The 26127-nt window shown below is 44.6% G+C and overlaps 3 protein-coding genes across 6 annotated transcripts in view; 1 reads left to right on the top strand and 2 right to left on the bottom strand.

Annotated features, from left to right (window-relative positions):
- Positions 1-3906: 3906 nt before the first annotated feature.
- TADA2B (transcriptional adaptor 2B) lies at positions 3907-5551 on the bottom strand. Its single transcript, XM_065736145.1, has 2 exons — positions 5282-5551; positions 3907-4957 (listed from the first exon to the last, which is right to left on the bottom strand). The coding sequence occupies exons 1-2, from the start codon at positions 5549-5551 to the stop codon at positions 3965-3967; spliced, it is 1263 nt and encodes a 420-aa protein (XP_065592217.1). The 3' UTR covers positions 3907-3964.
- A 401-nt stretch (positions 5552-5952) lies between these two features.
- On the top strand, positions 5953-7918 carry CFAP184 (cilia and flagella associated protein 184). The gene is made up of 3 exons (XM_065736030.1): positions 5953-6300; positions 6664-7203; positions 7311-7918. The coding sequence occupies exons 1-3, from the start codon at positions 5953-5955 to the stop codon at positions 7851-7853; spliced, it is 1431 nt and encodes a 476-aa protein (XP_065592102.1). The 3' UTR covers positions 7854-7918.
- A 2679-nt stretch (positions 7919-10597) lies between these two features.
- Positions 10598-26127, bottom strand: part of TBC1D14 (TBC1 domain family member 14) — a 60851-nt gene continuing 45321 nt past the window's right edge. For 3 of the 4 annotated variants that reach the window (XM_065735813.1, XM_065735814.1, XM_065735816.1), the window contains 5 exons: positions 25618-25689; positions 24284-24412; positions 21302-21411; positions 13916-14174; positions 10598-11523 (listed from right to left, as the gene is read on the bottom strand). In XM_065735813.1, the coding sequence (XP_065591885.1) occupies positions 11458-11523; positions 13916-14174; positions 21302-21411; positions 24284-24412; positions 25618-25689 (636 nt within the window). In that variant the 3' untranslated portion in view covers positions 10598-11457. Of the gene's footprint in view, positions 11524-13915; positions 14175-21301; positions 21412-24283; positions 24413-25617; positions 25690-26127 lie in introns of those variants that run through there. The other variant, XM_065735815.1, reaches the window with a different exon arrangement.

Here is a 26127-nt window from a genome sequence, read left to right as displayed (position 1 = left end):
GGCTTAAATACAGTTCTGTGAGTGGCAGAGTGCTGTGTTCTACACTCATCTGGTCTCCCTGGTTGTGGTGGATGGGACCTGCCAGATAACACAACTGGAGTGTCTTCCCTCAGCTCCTCAAAGCCCAGATGTTTATAACACAGGACTGAAACACCAGAGTTATGCACGTTGTGTAGGACCCGCTGAGCTAACAGTAAGGACTTTGCATTGCACAGCCTCACTTCTGCTTGTCTGGATTAAGGAGCTTCCTACTGAAGTTTGAGTATTGGTTCAGTTGTTTTTGTTTTTAAATTCAGATGCAGAATTGCTGAACTCAGAAGGGATTCCCAGTACAGGTAGGACCGTGGGCTGGTTTCTGCCTCAGCAGATCGAGATGTTTTAATGAATTTACCAGCTCCTTAGTGGTGTCTTTTTTGGACCACATTACTTCATTCAGGGCATCGTTAAGCACAAGGCTCAAGCTGGTTTCCTTAAAAACAAGTGAATGCTGAACATCTGAGATAAGTAATTCCTTTCCCTTGGCCTGCCCCTTCAGAGGGGCTGTCCTATGGGAATGCCTTCTGTGAGCTCTCCAGCCACCTGTATGCTGACACACAACAGAACACACTGAAGAAATGAAACAGCAGGTGCTTCTGAAGTGTAAGCTTACGAGTAGCTAATAAAGCTGCCACTGCTACCTCTGGCTGCTTTGTACCATCACCTCCACACATCACTGAGCTAGAACACATCTCTGGGCTAAAACATCTCTGCTGTGGCTCGTACAAGGAGGGAAATTACCACGAAATCAGTAGTGGAAAGAATCTTCAATACAAGTTTATTTACCAATATACAATGCAAAGACCTAGCAAAATGCTGAGTGTGCACAACATCAGTTAGGTTTTACATGATTTCAGCACAGGCATTTGTGTGTCTGGCACAGCTACACCAGTACACTATGCAAATGAGTGCAACATTCCCTTTAAGGAAGCAGCTGATGAACCAGGGCTGCTCACCAGGTACCTTCCTTCACAGTATTCAATTCATCATCCATTAAGAGCACCCGGGGCACATGCAAAAACATCTTGCAAGAAAGAAAAGCAAACCAAAAGGCCAACCAAGTCAGTTACAATTGCAAGGAAAGCTGGTGCAGCCACCGTGCAAGAGAACAGCAGAGTGCTTGGGTTCTGTGTGGAGCTGAGGCCGTTTCTGGGCAAAGGCTGCAATATAAACCCTGCAATGACACTCAGTGCCCACTGGGACTGCAACAGAGCGAGGGGCAGGAGGGGCTGTGAGCAGCATGCTGCAACCAGCCCTCCTGATCGCACAGAACCAAGGTTAGTGCTACTTTGCTACTTGAGAAGTTGTATTGTAACACAGGGTGGGGACTGATGGAAGTACCTGTACAGCATTACAGCACTGCTGCCCACCAGCAGCACATTGCAATCAGATTGTATCAGAGTGTAACAGCTGATGGGCTGGTGCCTTTTCACAGGCTTACATCAGTGCTGTTCAGGACAGACACTAGCATGAGCATTATTTTTTGTTAGAAACCAAGCACCTTTTAATTAGCGACATGAAGCCCAGGGTATCTGTACAGTGCAGGAGAGCACTTCCCGCTGAACACAAGACACAAGGTTGAAGAGCTTTTGCCAGTTTTTCTCAGCCCCTTCACCACACGAGAAGCAGCACAGCTCTGCTAAGTTGCTGGATTAAGATATCTGCATCTCAGCGTGAGAAAACAAAACAGCAGCTCGTAACAAAGGAATGCTCAGACTAAATCGTTCCATCTGAAAATAGGGGACAGCAGCATCCTCTAGTGCAAGTCACCTTTAAAATTAAAAGCATAGCTGACAGTGAGACACTGCTTCTAGGGAAGCCCTTTCCAAGGGATTAGCATTTGCCACAGCAAACATTTACCACCTTGAATTTGCTTGCAAGTATAAAATAAATATTGATATCCATATTTCATACATTAAAAATACTTTATTTTACATTCATCTTGATGTTCAATAAGTTACTTCTAGCACCAAAGAAACATTTTGGAAGGGCTGAGGAATTAAACTACGAAGAGTGAAGGCAGAATTCACTTCTACGACACTTAAATGAGTCATTGGTGCCTAGATATTTTTATTTTAATTATTGATCAGATGGGCTTTAGGCTATTGCTTCAGTTAGGCTTAGGTGTGCCAAAGCACTGTAGAAATATAAAACGTAGATCTGAGGAAGATAGCACTAAATCAGAAAAGCCACGCGTGGTTGAAGCTCTGAGCTGCAGGAGGAGCTGAGGCTCCAGCACAGCACCACGGGGCGTCGCGGCAGCCAGACCCGCTCCCAGGAAGAACAAATTGCATAACTCCAAGGCTGGGAAGGCCGAGCTTCCTTTCCACGGGAGAAGGACAGAGGAAATAATCAACATTTTACACCTGAACTTGTCTTGCGTGCTCTCTGTAGGTGCACACAGGGAAGAAGAGGCCCTTAAAGCTACTGGCACGCTGCAGTGAGTTACACTGCTCTGTCTCAAGTGCCCGAGCAGCTGCTTCCAGGTAAGCCAAAGCACCACAGAGAGCACATGGCCCAGAGGGACGTAACACCACAAGCTCAAAACAAAAAGGCACTAGAGTTTGTTTTGTGTGTGTTGTTTTTTTCCCCTTCTCCTTAGAAATGCTGGCTTTATAACTGTACCCTTTGTACGCTCAACTCAGCGCTAACACTGTTCTGAGAATGCTGGAGGTACCGACCCCAACCGGCCCTGGTCAGCGTACCCCCGCCAAGCTGCAGAATTAATACTGTTTCTAAGACGCCACGGGCTCCTCAGCGCCCACAGCCGTCAGAGCCAGAGCACAGCTCCTGTTCTCTGTTCCCAGCTCCGTCAGCTCCACCTCCTGGCACAGCCGCACGGTGGAGCTGCTGCCCGCTGCCCTGCACAGGGCCCGGGTGCAATAAAGCCAATGTCTCTCACACAGCATCAACTCGTCTCTTAAATTCGTTTGGTTAGACGCCAGCACAGGAGTCCATGAAACAGAAACGAAAAGCCTTTTCCAGTCTTTGAACATCTTTCCCTTAACATGTACATGCTACTGCGACTGCGGTGCGGATCAGGTGCTTCTGCTGTGCCCTATTGCACTGTAACTCCACAGCTGCACACGGAGCGCAGCCCTGAGAGCTCAACACGAGCTCACACCAAAGCGACGGCAGCGGAGGGCTGAGACCCACCCTGCCAACCACGGCCCAGAGCATCTCAGGGTACGTGCAGTCAGAAACCCGCGACGGCCGCATCCACCGCTCCGCACTCGGGAGCACAGCAGCTGTGCTTTTCCACCTCCTTTAAAAATTACTTCTTCTTTATAAACCAACCTCAGTGGCCTGAAGCTACGAGCTCCAGAACGGAGCTCCCTGTCCCTGTCCCTCCCAGCTGCAGGTCCCTGGGCTGCCCGCTCTGACACCGCGCTGTGCTGCTAAGGACAGTGCTCCCACCACGCCAACCCCTGCACCACACTCCTGACAGATTCCTGCAAGCTCTGCCTGGCTGCCAGCACTGTGACAAGGACAGCGCCGGGGAGAAGAAAAACTCATCTGCTGAAAACCATCTCCCACCTTCAGAAAAATAAAAGGAGAGGGAAAAAAAAAGGCAAGGATTATGGATGACACTGTGACACTGACACTCACTTATCCAACAGGGAGGAGTGAAGTGACCACCCCAGAACCACTGGACTTGAGTAGGTTCTCAGGAAAGAAATCTCTTCAAGGAACATAACAAAAACAGCATACTCTCAATGAGTAATGAAATCTAACGGAGAAGTTTCACAACTCAGTATTTTTCGTGACCCAGAGCAGCACGGACCACGAACACTGAGCGGTTTTTGCTTTTTTTGTTGTTGTTTTGTTCGTCTGTTTTGAATAATTTCTGTATCTCAGGAGGGCAGGAGAAAAAAAAAGAAGGGAGCTTGTCAGGCCTGGGACGCGGGGGGCTGAGAGGCGGTGCGTTTCATGACGCGTCTCTGGATATCCAACCACTCTCTGTTAGAAAGTTTAAAATCCTTTTCTTCAGTACCTTATCCAAGTAACTGGGAAGGCGGCTCTTTGAAGGGATCCCTTGTCTTTTCTGAAGGTGGTCTTTAATGATGATGGTTTTTACAGTCACGTAACGCGCAGGACTCAAGTTCAGAGAGCTGCAGAGCACTTTTTCCCTGTCTGACAAGAGTTCAAAACCAGGCAGGTTCTCAATGGCAGAAAATTCCCCTTCTTTGCCATCCTCCTTCCCTCTCTTGGAGCTCGCGATGTTTTTGTTCTCCTTCCTCTTCTCCCGTTTGTGTCTGGCCGCCTCGTATTCCGCCGACTCCTCCATCTTGGTGATTCCATTTCGACGGTACCGCTGCAGTTCCCGGATCTTTGCTCGAAGTACTCTCTCCTTGTGCATGTTCTCAAAGAAGTCTTCAAACTCCTTACAGGACATGAACTGGTACAGAGGCCTCAGCTTCAGCCTCAGCTCCTTCTCTTCCTTCGTGATCTTCCGTTTGGGAGTTTTCTCCTTGTCCTTCTTGTCCTTGCCCAGGAAGGCGGGCACCAAGTTATAGTCTCGCGCAATGTTCTTCCGCCGCTGTCTCTCCTTGAGCTTTCTCACGTACATGTCCACGTGAGCTCTTTTCAGCTCTATCTCCACGTCGTCGTCGTCGTAGTTCACGGACAGACCGCTGATCAGGGTCTCGGCATCCTGGTCGTACTCGATCTCGTAGTCGTCCCGGAGCGGCATGTAGCCCAGCTGCTGCTGCTCAGCCACCGATATGTCCAGGGGCGGGAGCGGCGTGGTCAGGCTGGGAGAGAGCGGGCCCCCGCTGGGACACGTGTGGTCCGTCACCCTGTTGGGAATGGTGTCGGGGATGCAGGCCTTCCCCAGGTTGCCGTGGATGTACATGCTCACGTAGTGCTCCATCACCTCCTGCGGCGTCCGGGATGCTCCCACGTGAGCAGCCATGTCTTCCTAAACGGAGAACAAGGAGGGGCAATAAGACGGTTCCGATAACGCCTCCAGCGGAGCACACACACACTCCTCCTTCCCAGCACCTCAGAAACCGACTCACAGGAGCTGAGCTCCTCCAGCAACAGCGCTGCCGCGCAGTTCGGCCCACGTCAGCGCTCACATAGCGCCAAAGCGACGAGAAAAGCACCGGGAGCGCGGGAAGCGATACAGAAATAGGGAAAGTACCATTCACAGCTGAACGCAACGGGGAACGGCTCTAAGCTGAAAGAAGGGACGCTGACGCTGCGGACGCGACCGCCCCGCGGTCCCCGCCTTTAACCTTACCCAGTTGCCGAAGCCGAACTGCTCGATGGCGTCCAGCAGCAGCTGCTCCTCCCGGCTGCTCCAGCCGCCCTCCGCCTCGGCGCCCCACAGCGTGAAGCGGCCGCCGTCCACCAGCTGGTAGCCGTGCCATCGGCGGTGCGGGCCGATCTCGGCGCCGGCCGAGAAGCAGTCGGGGCACAGCTCGATGTCGGCGCACTCGGTGCAGCGGAAGCGCAGAGAGCTCACCTCGGCCAGGCAGTACACGCAGTACTTCTTCCCCAGTTCCGCCATCTTACCCCGCCCGCCGCCGCCCCGCGCGCACGCGCGGCCCCGCCCCCGCTCCGACGCGGCCAATGGTGGATGTCCTTCCGGGAGGAGCCTCGCGCCGGGCGGCCAATGGACGGGCAGGGCTCGGGCGGCCCCTCCGGATCGCGGCCAATAGCGGCGAAACGCCCGTGCGCGGGGGGGAGAAAGGGGAGGGAGGGGGGGATTGAAACAAACGGACGGCCGCGATTGGCCCAGCGGAATCCTGCTTCTTTTCCGGCGGCCAATCGGAGACGCGACCCAGGGCGACCCCGCCGCTGAGTGGCGGCCGGGGAACGGGAGCGGGGCCTCGGGGGCGGGGGGAGGGGCGGGGCCGGCAGAGTCGAGCACCGTCGCCCGGGCAACGGGGGAAGCTGACGGGCGGCGGCATGGAGGCGGCGGAGCAGCACGGCAGCGAGCCCCGGGGCTCGGCCGAGCACCCCGAGCCAGAGGGGGCCGCGCCGCGGGACGGGGAGGAGCAGGGGGAGGAGAAGGAGCAGGAGAAGGAGAAGGAGGAGAAGGAGGAGGAGGAAAAGGAGAAGGAGGAAAAGGAGAAGGAGGAAAAGGAGAAGGAGGAAAAGGCGAAGGAGGAAAAGGCGAAGGAGGAGGAGGCGAAGGAGGAGGAGGCGAAGGAGGAGGAGGCGAAGGAGGAGGAGGAAAAGGAGAAGGAGGGAAAGGAGAAGGAGGGAAAGGAGAAGGAGGAAAAGGCGAAGGAGGAAAAGGCGAAGGAGGAGGAGGCGAAGGAGGAGGAGGAAAAGGAGAAGGAGGGAAAGGAGAAGGAGGAAAAGGAGAAGGAGGGAAAGGAGAAGGAGGGAAAGGAGAAGGAGGGAAAGGAGAAGGAGGGAAAGGAGAAGGAGGAAAAGGCGAAGGAGGAGGAGGAGGAGGAAAAGGAGAAGGAGGAAAAGGAGAAGGAGGAAAAGGAGAAGGAGGAGGAGGAAAAGGAGAAGGAGGAGGAGGAAAAGGAGAAGGAGGAGGAGGAAAAGGAGGAGGAGGAGGAGAAGAAGAAGGAGGAGGAGGAGGAGGAGGAGAAGGAGGAGGAGGAGGAGAAGAAGGAGGAGAAGGAGGAGGAGGAGGAGAAGGAGGAGGAGGAGGAAGAGGAGGAAAAGGAGGAGGAGGAGAAGGAGGAGGAGGAGGAGGGGAAGGGAGAGGGAGAGGGGGAGGGGGAGCGCGGCGCGGAGGACCCCGCAGCCCTGGGCGAAGAAGCGGAGGAGGAGCGGCGGGAGCGCGCGGCACTGCTGGCCGAGTTCCGGGCGCTGGAGGCCGAGTGGCGGCGGCTGCAGCAGCGCGAGGTTCGCGTGGAGCCGCCGCTGGGAGAGGCGCTGCGGACGCGGAGCACCGAGCGGCGGCAGGACGGGGCGGGCGGGCAGCGGCGGTTCGCGCAGCGGCTGCGGGAACTGCGGGAGCTGTGGCTGCGGCGGGAGAGCGAGGCCGCCGAACGGCAGCAGCGGGTGGATGCCCGGAGGAGGGACCGCGCGGAGAGCGAAGAGAGGGCCGAAGCCGCGTGGGCCGCCTTCCAGGCGCGGAAGAAAGCCGTGGCCGTGCGGACGCTCGGGCGGCGGCAGGGCGGCGCGAAGGCGGCGCTCAGAGCCGTGAGCGACATCCAGGCCCGGGAGAGGGACAAGGAGAGCTCCGTGCGGGAGGTGAGCGCGGCCCCCGATGCTCCGCCCGCCGTCACGGTGAGCGGAGGTCCTTCCCCGCCGCAGCTCGGGCCCGCGGAACCGCTCCTCGTGTGCTTCTGCCCCTCCAGGCCCGGCTGGAAAACATCAAGGTGAAGCTGGAGATCCGAAAGCTCGAGAGCGCCCTGAGGGCACGCGGAGAAGCGCCGGAAGGCCGCCACGCCGCTGAGATCAGTCACATGAAGAAAGAGAACGGGGAGCTCATGGAGAAGCTCCGCGGCCTCTGCGGCGAAGTGCTGGAGCTCAAACTGAAGGTGGCGAACGCGCAACTGATCCTCGACCGCGTCACGGAGAAACTGCGGCTGGTGGAAGCGGAGAACCGCAGCAGGAAGGCCGAGCTGGCCGGCATCGAGAGCGCCCTGCTGCAGAAAAGAGGCGAACTGAGCGCGAGCAGGAAGGACAGGGACAGGATGCGGGCACACTGCCTGCAACTGCGGCAGCAGCGCGGGCTGCGGGGCGAGGAGATGCTGCTGCGGGACTTGGAGGAGAAGGTGAACGCCATAGGGCCGTTAAGTCAGCAGCTGGAAGCGCTGAAACGTCACCACGCTGATCTGGTCCTTCAACAGAGGGCGGTTCAGGAAAAAGTCAGGGAAGCCAATTCACTCCTACCTTGAGGTTGAAAAAGAAGCACGGAAAAGAAATAAAGCACGGAGCTTTCTGTAATCCTTTGCTAATGGGCTTCTTTTGGGGGAGGTATTACACAGGCACTCCTGAAAAAGACTTCTAAATGACACACTGCTGGTACACACGAAGAGATTTCGAATGCTGCTTCTCATGACGGAGCAGTGCCGTACCACCAGCTGCTGCTGGGCTGCAGAGGGAGCGCAGTACCAAGCACTGGTGCTGATCACACAAACAGATGGAAGTCAGGACCTTCCACTGTGAGCCACGTTACCAAACGTTGGCTTTTCCCTTGATCCAAGAGCGGCTTCTGTACGAGCTGAGCAGCCTCTCACGAAGAACAGCAGAGGCTGTGTGACAAAGTGGATGCGTGTACGAAGCAAATGTGCCACTGAATTTCTCCGCGTGGAAAAAATGGAACCTGCTGACGTTCATCCACACGCACTGGATGTTTATGGAGAGCAAACAGTGGAGGAAGCAGACAGCTGAACTCTGTTCCACAGCTGCAGTGACAGCAGGTGAGTGAGGTAACTTTACATGACTTTATTTAATAAAACCATATATTTACAGTTGAAAAAAGTTCCAGTTTGATACACGTATCTAAACAAAACCAACTGACAGCTACATAAAAACGACTTCAACAGGATGGACAGAGGATGTATCAACAGTTCTCCACGTGTCTAGTTAAAACGTTCAGGAATGAGCCGACGTAAGGTACCTTTCCAAAGGAAGTTCCTTACTAAATGAGATATGCTGAGCACTGATTGCTGACGAAGTTGAGAACAGCTTTACAATAAAGTGCAGGTTGTACAAAATGCCAAACCTGGTGGAAATGTTCTGCTTTCTCTCCTCTGCTGTACGTACAGTGACAGCTGCAAACGTCTGGTGTATTGCAGCATTTTCTTTTTTCCTTAAACCCATGAAGAAAAAAAAAAAGTCTGCTCTGATGGGGACACTCATTCAATGAGAGAAAATCCCAAGCATGATGTTAGAGATGTCCTCGAGCACCTGAACAAAAAACTGGCAGAATTTTGTATGCAATCCCTGAATTGATTACAGAAACCTTCCTTAATAATTAAGAGATTTGGTGTGCTGCAGGAAACTGGAGCAGCTGGGTGGCAAGTAATTCTAAGCCATCCCAACTCATCTCTGTTTTTATCAAAATTCAAGTCTTCTCTCCAGGTCAAGGTACTGAGAAGTTGCATCTCTAGGCAGGTCTTTTTTTTCTTTCTTTTTTTTCAAATGCATTTTGTTTGAAAATAAACTGTGCAAAGCTCCTCCTTATTGCATTGCTTTTCTTCATTAAAGAACATACCTTATATACACAAAGAAATCATCTAGAAAATATATACATCTCCTAAGAACAGAAGGATCAAATCATAGACCAAAATAATTACATCTGCAAGTACCAAACAGTGCACGAGTGCTGCAGCAGGCCTTTTCTCACAACCGTGCCTATTTTCACCATTACATTCAACGTGTTTCTGAGAAGAAAACAGGCTGCACATGGCTAAGACAAACACTTTGTGGCTCAACAAGGGTTTCAACGGGGTGTGAGCCACACCCACAACCTGGTTTAAAATGTTGCAGATGTCAGGCCTCAGGTGCCTTTTGTGAAGAGGCAGATTTGCTGTTGTAATAGAAGTTATCTCAAAAAGCACTTACTGACCTTCCAGCTTTCTATTGCACTTCCAAGCAATGCAGTGTACGCGTACCAGCCTATAGATACACAGATCCTGGCAGAATTACCATGTTTTCCATCAGCATCCCCATGTCTGCTTTCAGTTAGTGATGACCTGAAGAAGTCTTCTGCAGAAATTCAGATGGCCAACCAAAAAAACCCACATCTATTACGCCAGGTACACAAAGTGGACAGGAAAAAAGGCCAGTGAGGTAACAGACTTGCAAGCTGCATTTGCATTACACGTATTCCAAAGTCATTATGAGTCTTCAAAGACTTACCAAGAAATCTTCCTTTCCCTCTTTTCAATATTACAAAGTATCACTTGTAGAAACAATGTTGGTAAGAGAGGACAGCAGTCTGATTACATCCCACGGTCCTCACACTGCGAGCTGAGTTGAGCAGTGTGCAACTATTGTTTTTCCTAAGTCAGACAGTGCTGAAATACTCAGCACAAACCAGAACGAAAAGCAGTGGGAAGCCTATGGCCACACAGCTGGAGGATTCACTCATTCCTGCTTAAGGTTAACAAGTATTGCTTCAGTTAGTTTCCCTTTTCAATGGCAACAATTATTTATAATGCAGATTTTATGCTCTACAATGACCACTGTTGTGAATCAGAGGCACCTATGCTTTACAGTTCAATATTCATCTGAATGCAGAGGGAATCTAACCCTTATAACAAGTGAGCAGCAGCCATCTGCTCCCTGTAACCTGCTCTCATGTGTCAGAGACAAGATAATGCTACGAGACAGCCTGAACTTGTCCCGACAGAAATTGTCTGGCATTATTTCCCAGCAAACTTCTTTCCATCATTACTTCATCAAGTTCAACTCCCCATGTGCTTTTCCACTGTGGTAGCAGCAGCTACAGGAGCTCCCCACAGGCTTTTCTTTTCACAGCAGCAATGATGGCTTGTGTCATTTGTACACTACACCCTTCCTCCTCAGTTTTGCCAGTGAGCAGAGCCAGGTTTAAAACAGCTGCAAAAATTCCTTTTAACCTCTTTTCAAGTTTTCTGCTCAGCCCAGTTTTATGAGCACTACTGCACAGATGGCACAGAGGTAAGCAGCAGGGATGCAAGAATGCCCTGACATGGCACTGCCCCAGAAGAGACGTGAAGTATCTGCTTAGTGCTACGTGACCCTGGGTTTAAACAGAGGAAAGAGTACAGCTGGGAAATAATGCCAGCTCGATACCATACCCGCTCCTGCTGAGTTTGGAATCTAGCCAAATTAATGGAACTTTTTCCATGTGTACTCAGATAGGAATGTGGACTTTCAAGGCATCTTGAAGAATAACTGCTTTTACACTCCTAGTGTGGTTTCTCTTCCAAGTGTACTTTCTTGACTCTTTTTTTTTTTCCTAAAAGAATGGAACATAGTTCTATATCTACATGATTTCTTTGGTAAATGGGACCCACAGCCTATAAAACAAGAAGCATTTCTGAAGAAATGGTCCTACATCACTTAAATTCCAGCACCAGTTATTTAAAATCCAGATCCAGCGACTGGGCATGGGAAATGTGCATCCTGCCTAAGAACAGAACTAGGGAATGGCTTTCAAAGCAACTGACATTGCTGAATGCCCAGTATTTTAAAACAGCAGTGAGAAAAAATAAAGAAACCTTAATATTGTTTGCTTTAACTGCCCTCAACAGACACATGAATGTGTATTGCTGTCCACAGCAAGCACTCACTCCACTAGAAGTTTAAGGCTAGGCCTTGGTTTCACTTATCAAGGTTTTATCTATCTCCCAATTTCCTTCCCTTTTTGTTTCCTCACCTCTTTCCCCTTTAAGGCTATCTCACTGCTGAACAGAACTCTGAAGTAACACTTAGATTTGCAGGCTCATCCATATCAAACACTTTTGCCACTTTACATCTGTTCCTGTGCATCACTGGAGGCAGCCAGAGTTAATGCTTAAGTGAAGGACTTCCTTTCTCCATTTCCCGGTTATCCTTCTGCAGAGCAGCCAGTATCTGGACATTTCAAGAAATAACAGAGAAAAAGATATTAGATTTAAAAAAGTGACTCAATGAACTGTTGTATGAAGATCTTCCTATATGAGTAGCTCTGAGCAATACTAATTTAAGTATTAAATACAGTTACTTTATCTAAACTGAGAGCCTTTCCCAGTGCACGAGACCCCCTCCTTAAGCCCTCATGGTGCAATAACTACAAATGGATTTAATGAAGGTTTAAGCTCAATTAACCTTCACACACACACCTTTGAAGCCTGAATGTGAGATTTTTACCCAGATTTGACATATCTGGTACAATTAAAAGCAGCTTCCCAAGGGGATGTCATGATTCTCAGGATAAATAAACTGTCTACAACCATGGCAAGTGAGCAGCCTGCTCTGAATTTTTACCATGGCACTGACTGGTGCTTGCCTAGCACCTATTGCTGCCTCAGATCTCTTTAAGTCATATCTAAAGCAATAACAATAATACAAAAAAAGCATTTGCATTCAGGTTGAAAACGTGCATCCTCTACTAGCTGACGGAAAATTTTGCTCAGCAGAGGGCACACTGATACCCACTTCCTCATGCTGCTCAAGCAGTGTGCACTCTGTGCCTTCTGGTTACTCTTCACTGTAGTACAGCAGAACCCCCAAGAAGTGTCCAGGAACTGAATGCCCTCAGGGACACTTCTTTTCAAAGAACTGCACCTTGGACTAATTTTAAACAAGGTTCTGCCCAACAGCATTAACAAGAAGTGGGTCTAAAGCACTCAAAGGGCAATCACATGACACTGCCTGTTCTCCAAACCCCCTGTGGCAGGGGGTGGGAACCTGATGATCCTTGGGGTCCCTTACAACTCAAGCCACTCTATGACTCCACAACATTCTGTTAACCATGCTTCTCATTACCAGAAGTGTCATGGCCATAATTTAGTGAAGCATCTTTCAGTCTTTAGCTTCCTGATCACACTGTCAGTGACCAAGGGAAAATGGAGTGAGATGGAAAACACCACCACCATGTCTGATGTCTGAGGGAACTAGGACTGTGGGAACCAGGCTAATCAGCAACACAGAACATTCTAGATGTGGTCCTACACACAATCTCCAGACAACATCATTCCAAAACATGACCCACAGGATATCAACCCCATAATTACTGTGGTACAGCAAGGTAGAAGGTTCAATGTGTGTTTTTCTGCATACTGATTACACCTACTGCTGCAATGTGAATCTGAATTTGACTTCTTAGTTCTACACAATCATATACACTCCTGCAAAGCAGCTGTAGCTCAAAGTATGCTGCTTACTTACGCAGTACAGTTCCTGTGACCAAGTAAGTCAATGCTAAAGATGAGACAAAACCAACTTTAAGCTGAAGAGCATCTGGCATTCTCGGGAAAGTAGTGCCATTGGTAAATCCACCTTAACTGGTAAACCCACCTTAGAATTTACCTCAAGTGGTGCCTCCATCACTCTTAACATTCACTTTGCTAATTTAAAAAGGTATTTCCCTACAAAACACGAATGGATACTACAGCAAAGTATCTAATTTCTACTGTGATAGTCTCAGTCAAAAAGAATTATCTAGCTATAGAGTACTGCAGCTGCTGCAGGATTTTTCCAATATACCGTGCTTCTTACTTTACCTGTACACCTCCAAAAGCCTGCTCCTCAAAAAAGCACAGTTCAGGATTTTGAGTCCAAACTCATCTAGTGAACTTTAAAGACTGAAGAAAGGTAGGGGCTATCATAGTCAGCACCTTAACAAAAGGAAACAAAAGCCCATACTGTCTTTCTCTTGGTACTGATTCTGCGTCAGTTCCAATAATGGCACCTCAACAGTCTCAGTACGTACAAGTTAACTCATAGCCTCTACCCACTACTGACCTGGAAAAATATGACAGAGTAGAGAGGGAAGAGGCCTTCTTAGTGGAAATTTATTCAGTAAAGGAGATAAGTGGTGAAGAAAAGCAGCTGGTGCAGAAGCCAACAAGGTAGGTAAGAAGTCAGCCAATACCAACACTATAGTGAGTTAAATCTAAGATCTATTTGCTCTACAGTTTGGCAACATTCTTTCTTCAGTTTGCCACAGCAGCTGAATACAATCTAGAGAAGTTACATGTAGCAAGATTGAAGCTGACCGGGAGACTAAAGACTGCCAGGGGTAAATTACTTCGAAGTCCTTGTCTTGTTATAATCACCACTGAGCCTTTAGTTACCGCAGACTGAAAACCACAGGCTAACAAAGCCTGTTATTTGGGGATACTTGCATACTGAACACACAAAGCGAGCTAAGTAGCCCTATGCACCCTACGTCTGCTAAAACATTCTCCTAGATGTCACCAAACACCATTCTTCATGGGTACAGCACATTCACCTGTTAATCAAAGATCAACATTCTCTTTACCTGAGCCCACTTTTTGTTTCTACTTTGCATCTGAATGGCAGCAATAGATGTAAAGAACTCTTCTGAGGGCAGGTCTTCTGGTAGCTTTGTTAAAAACTGGGCTATATGAATGAAATCCATTTTGGTCAAAATATCTTCAAAAAGTTTTAATATTCCCAGGGCTGTACGAAATAAGAACTCCTCTCCATCGCGGCAGAACACATCCCAGACACGACACGCCAAGTCCAGTGGCAAAGATTTGCTGTACAATGTGAATATCCTATAAAACAGAGAGTAACATTTTCTGAGTTACTGCACGAGAAAAATGCACTGATACTCAGAGAAGCACACACACTGCTCGTTACTGAGGTTTCTCAAATATGTTTGTTTGAATATTCCCTTTGCATTTCAGAAGTACTTCTATTATTTGCTGCTCAGTGAAATGTGAAGTAATATAAAACTGTGCTGTGCTGGTAAAGTAGTTATAGCACTCTGCCATCAGTATGAATTTTCAGGCTCAGGTTTTTTTTAATCACAAACTAAGAAAAATATACATGATTTTATGATGGGCATGCCCTGGCCACAAGTGTAATAGAAGAAAAATTAACCATCATTTTAGAACTGAGAATTCATGCAGTTTTAGCTGTGAGAACACAAAAAGCTGGATCTTAAAGACATACTAAAAAGGGAATTCTGTTTATTAGTGAGGGAGAAGTTGAAAATTACTTCAGTGTCCAAGACTGGACTCACTGGCAAAGTCATAACAGTGTGAGTTTGGAGGAAAGATCAGCCAGGTCTCCAGTGAGCTGAGAAAGACAGGCAGGATTTCCAGAGAGCAGGTAGCTGTGATAATACACTTGATAATATGTGATAATATGTGATCTCCAAAGAGCAAAGGCAAAGGCAGAAGCAAGGATCTCCTCCTAGTGGCTAAAACCATATTTTGGTAACTGCCAAGAGTACACTTCCTCCTTCATCAAACCACTGATGGCTTTGCAGCAAGGAAGCCAAAGCTACTCTCTTCTCCCTGACCCCAACTAAGACATAACAGTACCACATCATCACCCCAAAAGTGCCAACATTTACATCTACTGAAATCAAATTACACTATATAAGGGAATACACTATATAAGAATCATAGTAACCCTTCCCCTTGAAAATGTAAAAAGAAGGGTATTTCTCCACAGATGCACTGTGTAAAAAAACGTTTTCTGTCACTCTGTAAAACTGCAAATAATTCCTTCTCCAGCAGAGGTCAGCCAAGCCTCAGATTTAAATCAAACCTTCCCGTATGAACACAAAATTCCTATTTCAGGATGCTGAATCTAACAGTAGCTCTCTTACATTTAAGACTGCTCCACTCCCCAGCCTTGCCAATTTTTTTATTTAAGAAATTCCAGTTTTTGTTTAAAAAAAAAAAAAAGAAAAGAAACTGAATGGATATATGCAGAAGTATAAAATATGAATTAATAAAATTTCCCGGTACATTCTTCTTTTGATTAATAATCAAAGCTTTCCTGCAGTATCTTTTCTACTTCAGGTGATTGGAACGATGTGTTGTAACCAGCAAGTTTTTCTCAACCAGCACACTTAGGGAAAACTGGGAAATAACTCACTTTACAAGCTGCAAGACAAGATTAAGTCATTTGTACAAATTCAGATTTTTTTTTTTTAAATAAAAAGTGGGAAGCTATTAAAATTCCATTCTCAGCATCATACATATAAAGGTGGTAAGAGTCTGGAATGAGAAAAATACTATTGGTCACATTACACAATGTATTATATATATTGTATATATTATATATATAATATATAAAAAAAATACAGAGTAGCACGATAAAAACCCTTCTTTGGATTACTGACCAATTTGTTTAACTGCACAAATTGTATATCCTTTCAACATCTTTGCACAGTCACAGTGCCAAGGAACGACGTCTCCTTACAGAATACTTACACAGCAGAGTTAGGACTTTTTGTCTGTATGAGCACATGTGTACAGGAAACAGCAATGGGTTTTCCATTTCAAAGGAGCAATGTAATAGGAAGCAATTTAGCAGAGTGCTTTCCTGGTCACCAAGGGGCAGGCAAACTCTCAGCCAGGAATTGGCACTGCTTAAAGATAAGCAACAATGCCTAATTTTGCTCCATTTGATTCCCAGAAGCTATTATTCTGTCATGAATCAGACCTAACCTGAACTACCCACGTGTTTTAACTCTGCAACTATGCAGAAAATTAACTGTCAGAAAAAATAGTCACATCTATTTATGAGAACACTACTTTCTGTAGGAAAAGATTTACTTGGATAAAGAAGCTGTCACTGCAAATGAGGGATCTGACACTGATCTCTTCATAATTCACAAGGAAGTGCAATTTGCAAGAATTTCACTAGGCAATTAGCTTTCATTAACACCAGCATGAAATTAAACGCATCAAGCCCTACAAATTGGAAATGGGCCTCCTAAAATATGCAGTGGTACAACAGGAGGAATCTTTTCTAAGCACTGATACAGCACTTGCTCTCTGAAAACATTTCCTACTGGGAGACATTTTTATTAGGCATCAGAGCTACTGCTCTGAAACCCAGCAGAAATTTATGATAGCCATAAAGCAGCTGCAGCAGCTCTCAGCAGCACCAGCACACGACTTGCACGTGATCTGTGTGCACTGGAGAGCAGGATGATTTTCTGCCTGCAGCTCTCTTTCAGCTCACTATGAATCCCAGCCAGGTGCAGACAGCAGTTCATAGAGATGTCCAGTGTGAGAGAAACAGAAATGAAGGTTTCTGGCTGCTCATACTTACATATATACACATACATACTCCAGCTCCTTCCAGACCCACTTAGGACGAAAGTACTTTGAAGCAGATGTGTAAAATCCTGACTGGTTTGAGACAGGAAAAGCCTACAACCAGAATCTTACCAAGAAAGCACTGTTACTGTGATATGATTGCCATGGCTCTGTTTTGTTTTCCTTCTCTTCTATTTTTATAAACGTCTTCATAAACACATTGTTAGCAGCAGTGCTAAAGGCAGGTATGCCAGATTCTGGACCAACAACTCCTGCACAACAATGATGATGCCACTCAGGTCTATATATTCTTGAGCCACACATTCTTTTGCCATGTCTCTCTTTTACATGAGAATCTCTCCACAACTTCTCAGTTCAGTTGTGGAAACTGATAAATTAATTCTGCTTTTGAACTCAGTCTAAGATCTTTTCAGTTTATCCTGGTACTACTTTATAGTATATTTGCTAACAATTCCTCTTTATCTGCTTTGAGACAAAGACTGCATGTTTCTAAGTGCCTGCTGCATTACTTCTTGAATACTCTTGCATAGTGGCATCTCTGTTCTTGTCAGTACCTTTAGAGTCACTGCAATAAGAGTGGTGTTAACAGCTTACTTGGTACAATCCTTAAATCATTACAGTTGAAGAAAGGAGAAGCATTTATTTTATTTCTAACAAGGGGAGGAAAAAAAAGTACAATACAATGCTGACTGCAACAGAGCAACTTAGCAAATCTGAGCGCATTCTTAAATGTGTCAATACAAATACTGCGGTGCCTCTGAGCAATTTCATCAGGTCAGAAGCACCCAACCAGCCATGTCCTCCCACTCAGGAGTACTATGTAGCAATGCAGTATTTCACTCTAACCTGCAGAGATTTATTTTTTGCAGTCTGGTAACAACTACTCCAAACTTAGGAAAAACAGGATGCCATGAGTAATCTTTGGACAGAATCACTGTCTGAGTGTCTGACCTTTTCTTTTCTTGTTGAAATGGAAACATGCATTTAAAGCATAATACTTGAGTTTCAGGGCTGAGGTGTTAATGGCATGACACAAGCTATGTTTTTTCTGATGTCACGGACAGCAAAGCCTATAAACATTTCACTGGAAATGACCACGACAAACATTTGCACAAACAAGCTGGCCTGGCCCTTTGTCATCATACGCAGTGTCAAAAGAAAGGTAAGAGTTCACAGAGCACAATCACAGTCAATGCAGTATTAAAGCACCACTGATCAATCCATCAGTACAAACAAAGCCCTGGGCTGTAATCATTGCCAAAATCATTTTTCTTAGTAAGGATGAAGAGGTACTTGTACAGCAGCAGCAAGCCATAAATAGACAGCGTGTGTCCTTTGTGAATCCACACTCTGCTCTGCTCAGAAGAGCCTGTGCTCCATCAGCTGACAGCACAGAGCAGCCAAAAACAGGCTATTCAGGCACACCGTTTTCTCCCTGCTCCCTGTGAAGCTGAGTGCGCGTGGCTCCTTATGGCCTTTACACACTTGATTCCCTTTGCATTCTTCAAAAAACTAAAAGCCTGCCTAACTTCTTAATTTATACTAGTACGTTTCAGTTGGAATTTGAGCCTGAAGCACATGTTCTCTGTAAATGAGAAGCCTTACTCGGTAGCCATTGGTAGTAATTCTGCTGCACTTTTTAATTAAGTTCTTAGGTCCTTGATGTCTGCCTATGACACATGGCAGAGTTCCAGCCCCTAAACCCTCAACCAGCCCCAAGAAAACCCAAAACAAAACTACACTGCTTACATAGCTGGTCCCACATTTATGCACAGAACTGGCTTTTCATGGAATGTATGCCCTCAGCAAAACTTAAGTAAGTCTAGCAATTTTATTGCCACTTCCTGCAGCACCGGTAACATGAAGCAGCACAAAGACATGTTGATTCCACTGTAATTGCAGCAGGAGCACAAAGGTTTCCCAGCAACTGGTCTGCATGACACTGGCTACTGGAGTCTTCCCAGAGCTGGCACCAAGTGAGATGTGCTGCATACATTCCTGCTCAGTAACCATGCCAGCCACCAGAATAGCAGCAGGTGTCCTTCTGGAGCTCAGAACAAATGTGCATTTAAATAAAAGTAATGTTGATAGAGCAAGGTTGTTTCACAGAGATTTTTACCTACAACCAAAGAGTCTGTTTAGACAGGGAAATTATTGGGTTCAGAGTTGCAAAAGCAGCACTTCACCATATTCTTCTCTGACGTGAAACATAATTGAAATCTCATCTTTGTTTTTCCAGAAATAGTTCTGTTTTTCACAGTGCTATCAGTACTACAGCAAATTCACTCTCAAACTGGCAGTCACCCAGGAGCCAAAGGCAAAATTTTCAAAAGTCCTCACTTGCAAGAGCACAGATCCATATGATTTTCCTTCCTATCTTTTCTATGCACTTTCTGCCTGGTTCCCTATTAATTTCTATGGAAGGACAGCAGATATAAACTCCAATTCTCTTTAAGTTTCAAGTGGATGTTAAAAAAACAAATCTAAATGTTTCCTATGGCATCAGAAGATTTTTAAAGAAGTATTGCAGATAGATGGATACACACACACATGCATAACCACATATACAAGCACAGACACATGTATTTAAATAACTGTCATGGTTTTCCACGGTTATTCCATATCATGAAATCATGCAGTAACCTGTCAAAGCTGGGTATGGGGGAGCACTGCAGCTCTTGGTTCCCAGAGTGTTTCAGTACTTTCCCATGTGGTTACTGCCTCTGAGAGGGCAATATTATACCAAAATCTCACACAGCTGAATACTGCCTAACAAAACTAAAGCTGTAATGGGGCAAGCTGTCTAGCTGAAGATAAATGTGAGGAAATTTAACGTAGGATTTGTGAAGACTACACAAGTAGTCCCCATTCCTGACAATATCATTTCAACATATTTCCCCTTATCGCTGGATGTGCCAGCCCCTACCCTCTTCCTTTTCTTCTATCCTATTCCAGTATTATTCTGGCATTTTCCTTCTGTGCATTAAAGGAGATCCAGTTCATTTTAATACTTAGCCTTCAGTCATAAAAAACTGGCAGCACTTACAAATGTTGGGAGAAATCATAGCTTCATAGATACATTAGGTTGGAAAGGACCTACAAGATCATCTAGTCCAACCATCCCCCTATCACCATCCCTACCCACTAAACTACTAAATCAAATCCCTTAGCACCTCATCTAAACGCTTCTTGAACAGCATTCAAGAATAAACCTATCTATCACAATTTTCATTTCTCTACTCAACTTGCATCAAAATAAAATGCCAGGGTAACTGCAAAATCAAACAAAACCCATGTAACAGCATTCACTGTGCAAGAGGCACATGCAAATCAAGAGAGTGCCAATGAAACTGTCTGGTATCACTGTGAGGCCACTCACAATCACCTCTCAGGATAACTGGGAGAAGTCAGAAAGAATTTCTGATGGCAAAGTAATGTCTGAACAACCTGACTGCCTTCTAAAGATGACATGACTGACTTGGTGGAAGAGTAAAAAGCAGTGGATTCACGTTGATTTTAGCAAAGTCTTCACCGCTGTCTCCTGTAAAATCCTGAATATCTCAGCCACTGTATCATCCAGTGAAAGCTCACCTATTGAAACTTCTAGCTGTTACACTGGACAGAAAAACCTGAAATGGTTTTCTCGTCCAACAGATCAGCAACGTGCTCAGTGCTCACAGTAAGTTTTGAAAGACCATGACAGTACTGAGAGCTTAGTTCTGACAGTACTGGATTAAGAGTACAGCCTGTTTTCTGAAATAACAGCTTATGAATCTTCAAAAAGAAAAAAAAAAGAACCCACAAAGCTGCTGCTGGAGTTTCATCTTTACCTAGAACTATCCGGGTAAATGTTTGATAACAGAAGTTTCAGCAATTTAAAGGCAAGCCAAAAAAGAGTTCATGTCATTCCAGAATTGACAATGAAGCTTTGCTTGCTGAGGAGAGAAATTTTAGCTGCCTCCAAACCAAAGCCTGATAGGCACAAATGCAAATACTCATTCTGGAATACCTCATATGCTGAAATTTGACAGGTCTGCAAATAAGATCCGTGCCTTTTTTTTTCATCTCTAAGACTGTAATTGCACAGAGCTAAAAAGAAAGGCAATTTCACAAAATAAAAGGATTGTAATTAACTGACTTGCCAAGTGCAATAGCTGTAGTGATTAAAAACATGTTAAAGCCTTTTCACTACTGAAATGTGTTTTTTAAACAACCTGTGCTAGGATCCTGTGCATGGGACCAGAGACCACATAACACAGGAATAAGGCACTGCTCACATCTATGTCTTCACTGCATCCTCCCTTTTTTTCCTCAGAATACAGATATGTCCTAAATACAGATAAACACTGTTATCCAGATTTATGGCAAAATAAGCTTCAAACTCAACAGAATGAGAGCAAAACGGCTTGGCAAACATTAAGCTTATCACAGAAGTCTGTAAGAAATATTGGGATTGATAAATTCAATTACTGAACACAAGATAAAACTTTTACCTCAAAAAAATGTTAAAACTAAAAGAGCTCCAGCTTACATTAAGAATATAGACATGCAGCTAATAGCTAGTATGCATATTAGTAATTATGCTTTCAGTGTCTTACCAATCAATAAGATAGATATCTGGAGTTAAGTTATTTTTTTTGAAGTGAGCAAATAGCTTTGGCAGATTTTCTTCAAAGAATACCTCAAATGCAGCAAAATAAGTCAACATCTGGGAAAACAACAGGGAGAAAAAGGAGTTAGTTCTATTATTAATAGGCTTAAATATACTACCTCTTGTTGGATTAACATTCTTCAAAAATAAGTTCGTATAAATTACATGACACAATAGCGTTAATCATTCGCATAATAAACAGCATCTGCAAGTTAAAGATCTATTGTATATACTGATTTCATATTAAACAATATAATTATTGTTTTAGGTCTTGGCTAGCTTCCCTTGGAAAGAAAGATATCAGCAGGAGAGAAGTTATTTGCTGATTAATCAAAATAATTATGATAATGGAACGGTGCTTTATGTTTGTGGCAATAATCTAATATTATACTGAGTAAAATTCAAGACCCAATGGATTAAAAAATTAAATATGGAACTAAAACAATTTAATAGCCCACAGCAAGAGTGAAGAGTTCATTTGGCTCCAAACATAAATCACATGATAATACCGAAGCTTCTACTGTGTAACATGATTTAAAACAAGGTAAGTAAGGGAAAGAGAAAGGTCACACAGAAGAGCTGATCAGGACAAAACACCTATGGTGAGAAAAACAAATTCCAACCCCCAACCTATCCCTTTTACTGCACAGCTTTTAATGTGAAGACTCCCATGGTATTTTAAAAATTGAATGTTTACTTCAAATTTCCTAACAGAGGGCTTGGAAAATCCTATCTAATGAGTTAAAAAGAAAAGGCTTTTTAGCTTTTCTACCTCAATTCTCTTAAGAGTGGAGAAAGAGAAGTTCAACAAAGCCCTTGAATGACTCAGTACTTTAATTCAATGTCCTGAATAAAGCAGTTAAGAGTAGTTGTGATTTCTTTGAAGCATGAGTTGTATCAGCACACTTCTGCCCAGAACATCACAATAGTAAAAGAGGAGTCTTCTGTGTGAAATCCTTACAAGAATGACAGATGATTCCCCTTTCTTACAATGTCCTTAAAGAATTTTTCTTCCTGTTTCATTTGATATAGTGACAGACAGATTACCTTCATTAATAGCAGCAAAGAAACTGAATCAGTATGAATATTAAGGCTTATAAGCCAATATGAGAAGAGCATAATAAAGAATAACCATGCAAGGTTATGTAAAATCTCTGAACTACTAGTTACTGAGAAGGAGCTTCGTGATAAACACGAAACCAGAAACCTACTTTAGTGAACTGTATAACTGAAACAACTTCCCAACATGTATTTTTAAATGCACGAAAACCAAGCATCACGTGAGATCTCCCAGTATAAAGAGGAAGCAGGTAATGCAACAGACAGTCATACTTTCAAAATGACCTGTTTACACACAAGCACCACAGTAAGAGTTCTACTAAAGGATTTCTGAAGTACTTTATAGCAGGGATTTTACACAACTGCTATATCATATCTGTTGGTGGCAACACAGGCAGTGCTATTAGAAACACAACAGCAGTCCAGGTATTTATCAAGTCAATATACAAGCAGTTACTTCACTTAGCAGTAATTAAAAAATCTAGTGTGATATAACTGTAACCAACAAAAGAAATCAAGAGCAAGCAGAATGGATTATAGTACAACTATTTCCACAAGTAATTACTTTATTGGTCTTCCTTATCTAACTTATTCATTTTAGACAAATTAGCATTTCATCACTGAGCTACAAAACACACAAAGTTCAGGGTAGACATCAAAACAACAAAACTGTCTCACTCTGTCTCTAAACGACAAAGTTTTCTTTGTGGAGTGAATCACTGGACAAAATGCTAATATTATTGCTAATATTATTTCATGTAGCACCACCTCTACTGTTCTCTAAGCCTTCTTCTATCAGCCACACTCTACTTGGCTAAGTTAATTGAACTTATGAGCACTACCCAAGAGGCTCCCAAGAAACATTATTTCAGCTAACAAGTATCAAATTCCAGCAACTCTAACTCTGAAACCATCTTCAGAACAATGACATTTACACGCTGAACGTGTGAGCACATCCTCCTTTTTCAAGTAATGGTGATGGCTGACACTGCTTGTAGCAATGCTGTTTGAGCTGCTGTTAAAAGATTCCCCCATGGGCATTTACAAGTGACGAGATTCAGAAGCTGCAACAAGGAATTACATATTGCTTTTCCAGTAGAAAATGCTGATAGGATTCCTAGTGTGCTACTGTTTAAGCAACACAAGTGGTCACTGCTGACGTCTGCCACTCCCCTGATTTTCTCCATTTCAACTGTTGAGAAGCAAGGGCCTATTTTTATAGTGTCAGAAAGTAACTAAGTGAGAAGGAAATACAGAATGCCATTTATTTTTTGAAAAATAAGAATAAATTAAAACGTATTTTAGGAGACGAGTCTTATTTTGCTATGATATACAAGTAGCCCTCTGTATGTGCTAACAAGGAATTTCAGACAATACAGAGAGATTAAGTCACCCAACTTTCACTGAACATGGTCGAGGGGGAGATGGGGGGAGTGTCTGCTCATCCGATTCCCCAACGCTATCTTTAAAGAAACTGTTAGAGACTAAGGGATGGGAAACAGCTCTTCCTGCAACAGACTATTTTAAGCAAGCTATTAGCTTGGAATAAAAAGCACCTTCAAACCACTTGTGAATGCTGTCTTCAGCTTTCAGCTACAGTGCTCAAACTGAAACACAGTTACAGTAATATTCTCATAACTATTCCCTGAGAATCATAAGATACTTCACTCTCTTCTTCAAACCTTGGTAGGTTGTTTTCTTATTTCAGTTTGTTTTTTGGGTTTTCTTTCTTTCTTTGAGGGAGTGTGTATGTGTGCCTGTGACAGCTTTTGATTCTTTTTAAACAAGCACATTGCACTGAAGTTAATTCTGACATTTTCCAGGCAACAGAGGCTACAATATGTAGACTAGAGTTTCACTGCATACTTACAAGGCCATGGTCCACACGGAAAAAAGCCATCTGACAGGGTTTATTTAAAAGGTTAGAAAAAGCAATGAAGGCATCTGCAGTATCCAAGTTCAAGATCAGCACTGCTGCTATGAAAGACATGCCCTGTACCTGAAGAAAGGAGAAGTGTTACCACTCAGCAAGAACTGTACTCCTTCAAGAACACTGCCACGTTTTGCCCTTGCCATCACTAGTGTTCAATGCATTCACTGCAGTGCTGAATTCTGCAAGACTTCCAGAAAGAGAGGAATTTTAAAACCACGTAATCATTTGGCATTGAATGTTGAGAGCGTGGAAGCTATCAATCCCCACGTTGCCTCCTTTCAAAGACTCCAAGCACAACTCCTAAGGAAGGCCAAGATGACTGCAATTTCAAATATAACAAACTGAGATTTTTTTCTGAAGAACAGAATGAGCATTTTTTCTGATGCCTCTTCCACTGATGAGATCAATGCATCCTGACTCGTGGAAATCTAGTCTACACTTGAACACTACAGACTAAACCTGTTCCTTTCTCAGTCATTAGCAGGTCAGTTATGGAGAGCTGCCATCATGTGTGATTCAATCAGCACAAGCTCATGATACTGTTGCATTTTCCACAAAGCATATTTTGGAGGTGACACTGAATCTAGTTAAAGACTGCTCACTCAAAGGGCGTTGTGCTGCCAGAACTGTGCTACAGAGACCAAGGTGTGACAGTCCTTCCTGCAAACCACAGGAACAAGCCCCCCCCCACACACACAACAGCTTCCATGCCAAGTGAAGCACACCACCTGATCTCCCCTTTTTCTAGCATCCTAATGCTAATCACACTTAGAAGTTATCTGCTGAGAAGCCATTGCTACTCAGAGAACAGGAATGGGATCTACCTACATTAGCCTTCTATAGAAACAACTGCTCACAATTAGAGAATAAGCTCCTATCTACATCTTTGCTCTGCTTTTGGTATTGGGTTTTGCTGCTGTTATGCCCTTTTTTTTTCTTCCTTCTCCAGACTAAATAAAGGATGTGGAATCCACTCTGTCCTTTCATAATCACTTCCAATACTTTTAGGGAGCTCACACTGTCTGGATAGATGTTGCTTTACAGGCTTTTACATAGCTGTTACAGACTGTTAATAGCTCACTATGCTAAGGCACAGAAATGTATATAAAGAGGAGTAACAAACAACACAACCCAACAATCTCAGTACCCCAGCCACTAAGAACAACACATACTTCAAAAGACATTCAAATTAGTCACAAAATAACACCGGTCTATGAATTCTCCCTCCCCCTCACTCTCCCTCCCCATCCCAGATGAAAAACTTCACTTACATATCCTACGTCAGGTCTGTAACAAGTGTAGGCTCCTAAAATACTGTGCAACGTGTCATGGTAAGGACCACCCTATAATTTAACAAAAGCAAGACAACACGTCTAACTACAGCACAAGCACGTTAAAAACTCTTCAGTGCTACTGACAGTTTGTATCACTTCCGATTAAATTCATTATTACTCATATTATTATTATTATTATTCATGTTCCCCAAAGCAGCTCTGAACATCCCCAAATCTTTAAAACAATTTTAATCTTTAGATGCTTGTAGCAACTGCATATAACACACGTATCATGGATGCATAATTATAACAGTTACATACAAAGTCCTTATACAAGACAAATGTGAGTTTGAGAGATTCATTATAGCTTAGAAGCATTTTGATTACTGTGCCAGGAAAGCAGAACATTAATGAGAACTACATAATTGCCTATTAGACTAGAGGCAGAATGCAGTCGTGAAGAGAACAGTCAGAACAGCAGTATGCTGTAGCATGCATGCACAGCAT

This window comes from Cyrtonyx montezumae, unplaced genomic scaffold (assembly GCF_038088225.1).
Source record: "Cyrtonyx montezumae isolate F1298 unplaced genomic scaffold, pur_monq_1.0 scaffold_2, whole genome shotgun sequence".
In the NCBI taxonomy this organism is placed as follows: Eukaryota; Metazoa; Chordata; class Aves; order Galliformes; family Odontophoridae; genus Cyrtonyx; species Cyrtonyx montezumae.
The sequence above is the reverse complement of the archived record's forward strand: the minus strand, read 5'-3'. Positions and strand labels throughout refer to the sequence as shown.

What these genes read in the sequence shown, in the direction of transcription:
- CFAP184 (XM_065736030.1), top strand. Translation starts at nt 5,953, where the DNA reads ATGGAGGCGGCGGAGCAGCACGGCAGCGAGCCCCGGGGCTCGGCCGAG. An exon ending in AAAAGGCGAAGGAGGAGGAG is followed by an intron (nt 6,301 to 6,663) that starts GCGAAGGAGGAG and finishes GAGGAAGAGGAG; the next exon opens with GAAAAGGAGGAGGAGGAGAA. An exon ending in AGGAGAGCTCCGTGCGGGAG is followed by an intron (nt 7,204 to 7,310) that starts GTGAGCGCGGCC and finishes CTGCCCCTCCAG; the next exon opens with GCCCGGCTGGAAAACATCAA.
- TADA2B (XM_065736145.1), bottom strand. Translation starts at nt 5,551, where the DNA reads ATGGCGGAACTGGGGAAGAAGTACTGCGTGTACTGCCTGGCCGAGGTG. An exon ending in AGTTCGGCTTCGGCAACTGG is followed by an intron (nt 4,958 to 5,281) that starts GTAAGGTTAAAG and finishes TTCTCCGTTTAG; the next exon opens with GAAGACATGGCTGCTCACGT.